Source organism: Salvia miltiorrhiza, chromosome 2 (genome assembly GCF_028751815.1).
Source record: "Salvia miltiorrhiza cultivar Shanhuang (shh) chromosome 2, IMPLAD_Smil_shh, whole genome shotgun sequence".
In the NCBI taxonomy this organism is placed as follows: Eukaryota; Viridiplantae; Streptophyta; class Magnoliopsida; order Lamiales; family Lamiaceae; genus Salvia; species Salvia miltiorrhiza.
In genome coordinates, this window is record NC_080388.1 from 9600804 (window position 1) to 9604984 (window position 4181).

At 37.6% G+C, this 4181-nt stretch overlaps 1 protein-coding gene across 1 annotated transcript; it reads left to right on the top strand.

Annotated features, from left to right (window-relative positions):
* The first annotated feature begins 885 nt into the window (after nucleotides 1-885).
* On the top strand, nucleotides 886-3534 carry LOC131012948 (uncharacterized). The gene is made up of 5 exons (XM_057940930.1): nucleotides 886-1124; nucleotides 1480-1544; nucleotides 1889-2451; nucleotides 2570-2795; nucleotides 2878-3534. The coding sequence occupies exons 3-5, from the start codon at nucleotides 2164-2166 to the stop codon at nucleotides 3339-3341; spliced, it is 978 nt and encodes a 325-aa protein (XP_057796913.1). The 5' UTR covers nucleotides 886-1124; nucleotides 1480-1544; nucleotides 1889-2163; the 3' UTR covers nucleotides 3342-3534.
* Nucleotides 3535-4181: the final 647 nt, after the last annotated feature.

Sequence of the window (4181 nt, forward strand, 5' to 3'; positions counted from 1 at the left end):
TTACTAAAACCAATCTCATCTCAAACTATAACTTCTCACTCAACGTCTATTTACCCAATAAAACTCAATCCCTAGGTATACTTAACTTCTAAGGATTCACACATCCTACTCTCGACTTAACTCTCAACTCGGATCAAACTCATAGCAATCAAGCACATAAACAAGCATAAACACTTAAGCATATGAAATTCACACATAGACAAGTCAAAAATAACCTTCACTCTGCACTGACTCAATTTCAAAACCTCACCAGACTCGGTAAAGAACTCCAATGGAGTCATAACCTATACCAAAAGAAACCTATTTGAGTCTAGTTTCATTTAAAAGAAATTAGGATCAAAAACTCCAAGTAGTTTAGGAGATATGACTGTTTTACTACAGTCTACCATATTCGGCAATTTTTGGCAATCGAAAGCTTTGATTTTTGAAAAACAGTAAACATTGTCAAAAAGGTCTGAAATTTAGTGGGTACATAGATAAGACACTCATGTCTTAACAATAAAATTTTTGTTTCCAAAAAGTTAGGGAAAGATACTGGAAAAGGTGACTCTATTGGCTACTCACCGAACATTTCGGCAGAACGTAGCAGTTTTGGTTTTACATTTTATAAAAATAGTAAACGAAGTCCAAATGACCTGCAAGTTTACCGGAATACTCAAACCTCTTAAATATACTTACCATAAAAGTTTCATGGTGTTTGGGTAACAAAATCCCCTCGAAAACAGTAGGTCAGTGCGTCACGAAAATGACTCCGAACTCAATCACACAAGCAAACATGCTCAACTCAACATTCCTTCAAAGCAAACTCATCAAAGCTCATTTTAAACACTTAGGCCCAGTTTGATTGGGTGGTTTAGGTTTGTTTGTTAAGTAATCTGGCAAGTACTCGGTGTTTGGTTGGACTAGCAAATAACCATAATGGCCCGCTGGAGCCCGAAGGCCCGCCGCAATTCAACAGTTTCAACTCGTCTAATAAACCAGCGGTGGGTGCCCGATTATTTTAATATGGTGCTACAGTGCTTAGTCAAAAAATTCAGAATTCCTAATTGCCCTCCCAAATTCGAAAAGAAATATTGGGAACGACTCTTCATTTTTCTTCCACAAGGGTTTCGTCGAGCAAACTGGTACGAATCCACACAACAACACTGAAATTTTCTTTTTTCCATTCAATTCTTCCTCTGAAATTAGATTCCGATCATGTATGCTTCGGCTTGAGCAGGTGTTACCTTCTAAATAAATTTTTGCCTTATCTATACCTTCTGTTACTTTCACAAAAAACGAATTAGGAACGGTGCTGACATTGTTCTCATGTTCATTTTGTTATCATAATGTATTCGATTTTGCCTTTACAAAAAATTAAAATTTTCTATTTTGTAGTTCTTCTGATTGAATTTTATTTTGTCGACTTCCCCCATAATTTTGAGATTGCCTTCAACGTGTCAGCGCTCACAGTTGTTTTTCATCTTGGCGAGGTAGCAGGTTGAAGACTACTCTTCTCATTTGGCTGAATAACAATTGGGCATAAGTTAAAGGCAAGTTTGAAGGTTAGTTAACAACAACCATTTCATACCCACACATCTTGTTCCCTGCTATGGAATTGAAATTGTTTTGTTCCATTGTATGCATTTGTGCAAAATTCGCTTACTGATTTTATGAGAGTTGATTAGAGCATTCGAGTTATCAACCTTCAAGTTACATACCCTGTGTAGTATAGATTTTTCTTGTTAGATTGCAGATTGCTAGAATGTTGATTCTTTGATACAAATTGTTTTGAGAAATTGGATTAGCTGCTGATAGTTATTGTGAAATTTGGTAGCTGATGCATTGTCCTTTAAGCTATTTCTAACTTCTTCTTACACAATGTTACATGATGTTGGATGAATTGCAGATTGAATTGTCCCGTTCTTGTTGATTTGTTTTAATACAATGAGAAACATCAGAACTAACAAGAAAGTTGTGGCATGTTTCATCGACGAGGTCATGCGTCAGTTTGTCTTTCAACTATTTGTAATTATACAATTACTTAATAGGTTGAAATCTTGAAAGAGAAAACGTAGATGTTTGACAGAGTCTTACAACATATTAGGTCGTATTCCGGACCAAGTTAAGCACTTAAGCCGGATAACTAATGTAAGTGATGTAGATTGTTTACTGAATTTGAGGATGGATCGCAACTCATTCGGTCGATTATGTAACTTACTGAAACAACCAGGATCTTTCAAGGATGGTAGATATGTAATTGTTGAAGAACAAGTTGCAATGTTCTTGTCAGTTTTAGTCCATCATAAGAAGAATAGGGTTGTCCGTTTCGATTTCTGGAGATCGGGACAGACAATATCACATTATGTGCATGTTGTTTTGAAAGCAATCTTGAAGCTCCATGTACTTCTATTGGTCAAGCCAAAGCCCGTGACCGAGGACTGTAGTGACTCAAGGTGGAAGTGGTTTAAGGTACGAATGAATAATTAACTGTCAAAAAACTTCTATAAACATACCTATATGTTTGCTGCCTGTTTAACAGATGTGATGGTATCGGAACTAAAAAAAACTGTTATGTCCTACTTTATAGGGATGCCTCGGTGCTTTAGACGGAACTTATATTAATGTTTTGGTGCCCAATATTGACAAATCGAGGTATAGAACACGTAAGGGCCAGATTTCGACTAACATGCTAGGGGTTTGTGACCAGAACATGAAATTTGTATATGCATTGCCTGGTTGGGAGGGCTCTGCGGCTGATTCACGTATACTCCGTGATGCACTCAACAGGCCACATGGATTAAGGGTACCCCGGGGTACGTTAAGAATTCGATATTTCCGTAAGTTTGATTTGTAATATATTTTAATCAGTTTTTCTTGTTCTGCAACATTGGTTAGGGAATTATTACTTGGTAGACTCTGGATATGCCAACAGCGAAGGATTTCTTGCTCCGTACAGAGGGGTTCGTTATCATTTGAAGGAGTGGGGACCTACATGTTCACGGCCACAAAATGCTGAGGAGCTGTTTAATCTAAGACATGCTAAAGCCCGAAACGCTATTGAACGTGCATTTGGAATATTGAAAATGCGATGGGGTATCTTGCGAAGTACTTCTTATTATCCGATCGAAGTTCAAATTAGGCTTATGATGGCGTGTGTTTTGATCGAGAACTTCATTCGGACGAACATGGCTGTGGATCCCGTTGAGCAGCAATACGATCTACTTCATCAAGAAATTGAGAACACGGAGAACGAGCAAGAGGATTTCATAGATACAATTGAGTCATCACAAGCGTGGATCGCGGAGAGGGATGCCCTCGCGCATGGAATGTGGCAGCATTATCTACGAACAATTAACTAATTGATGACAAACTGTTTCAAGACTTAAAAAAGATTTTGTTGCTTTTATTAGACATTCCTTAATGCTGGCAGCATTATGCTTTTTGTTGGTACTCTATGTTGGTATTGATATTATGTGATTTATGTGTAGTACTTGACAATTATTGTAACAGATGTTTGAATTGTTGATGAATTTGTCTTCAAACTTATTTCGTATAGAATGATCCTCTCTTAATTGCAGAATCTCTGGTCTCCCGCTGTTGATATTTGTTTCTTGATATTAGTTTTTCAGGTTAATGGATATGTGGCAGCAGTACGCGAACAATATCCCAACATGTGAATGTTGTAAGGGACGGATGCGTCTTCTGCGCGCGAGAAAGAAAACTAGGAATCTGGGAAGATACTTCTACCGGTGTCCATTGAGCTCCGATAATCCGGCCGGATTCATATGGTGTGATGAATATGAAGGAACGGTGCAGACCATGAATTTTGATTCGCGGGAAAATGCGCCCGCATCACAATCAGCGACTTCATTTTCTGCCGAGCAAACTCAGCAAAACTTGTTCCCCGGTGATCCGCGCAGCACACGCCACCCACATATTTATGAAATAGTAGTTGGTTTCATGTTCATGTCATTAGTTATTTTTTTACTTGGAGTTTTGCTTGGATTTGTTGTTGCCAAGCTAACCTAGTTTAGGTGCTAAGAATTTGTTTTTTGCATTGTAATTTAAGCTTCAAAATCTTGGCACTAGTACCTGTATTTTTTTGCTTTCGTAATCTAAAAAAGTATTTGAAGACACATATTATTTTTGTCCATATTTTAATGTATTGTCTACACTTTTTATGGGTGCCACAATTTAAT

Bases quoted from the DNA above. Each gene is read 5' to 3' on its own strand.
- LOC131012948 (XM_057940930.1), top strand. From the start codon at position 2,164: ATGGATCGCAACTCATTCGGTCGATTATGTAACTTACTGAAACAACCA. The intron at 2,452-2,569 runs GTACGAATGAAT...CCTACTTTATAG, and splicing joins CAAGGTGGAAGTGGTTTAAG to GGATGCCTCGGTGCTTTAGA. The intron at 2,796-2,877 runs GTACGTTAAGAA...AACATTGGTTAG, and splicing joins TGGATTAAGGGTACCCCGGG to GGAATTATTACTTGGTAGAC.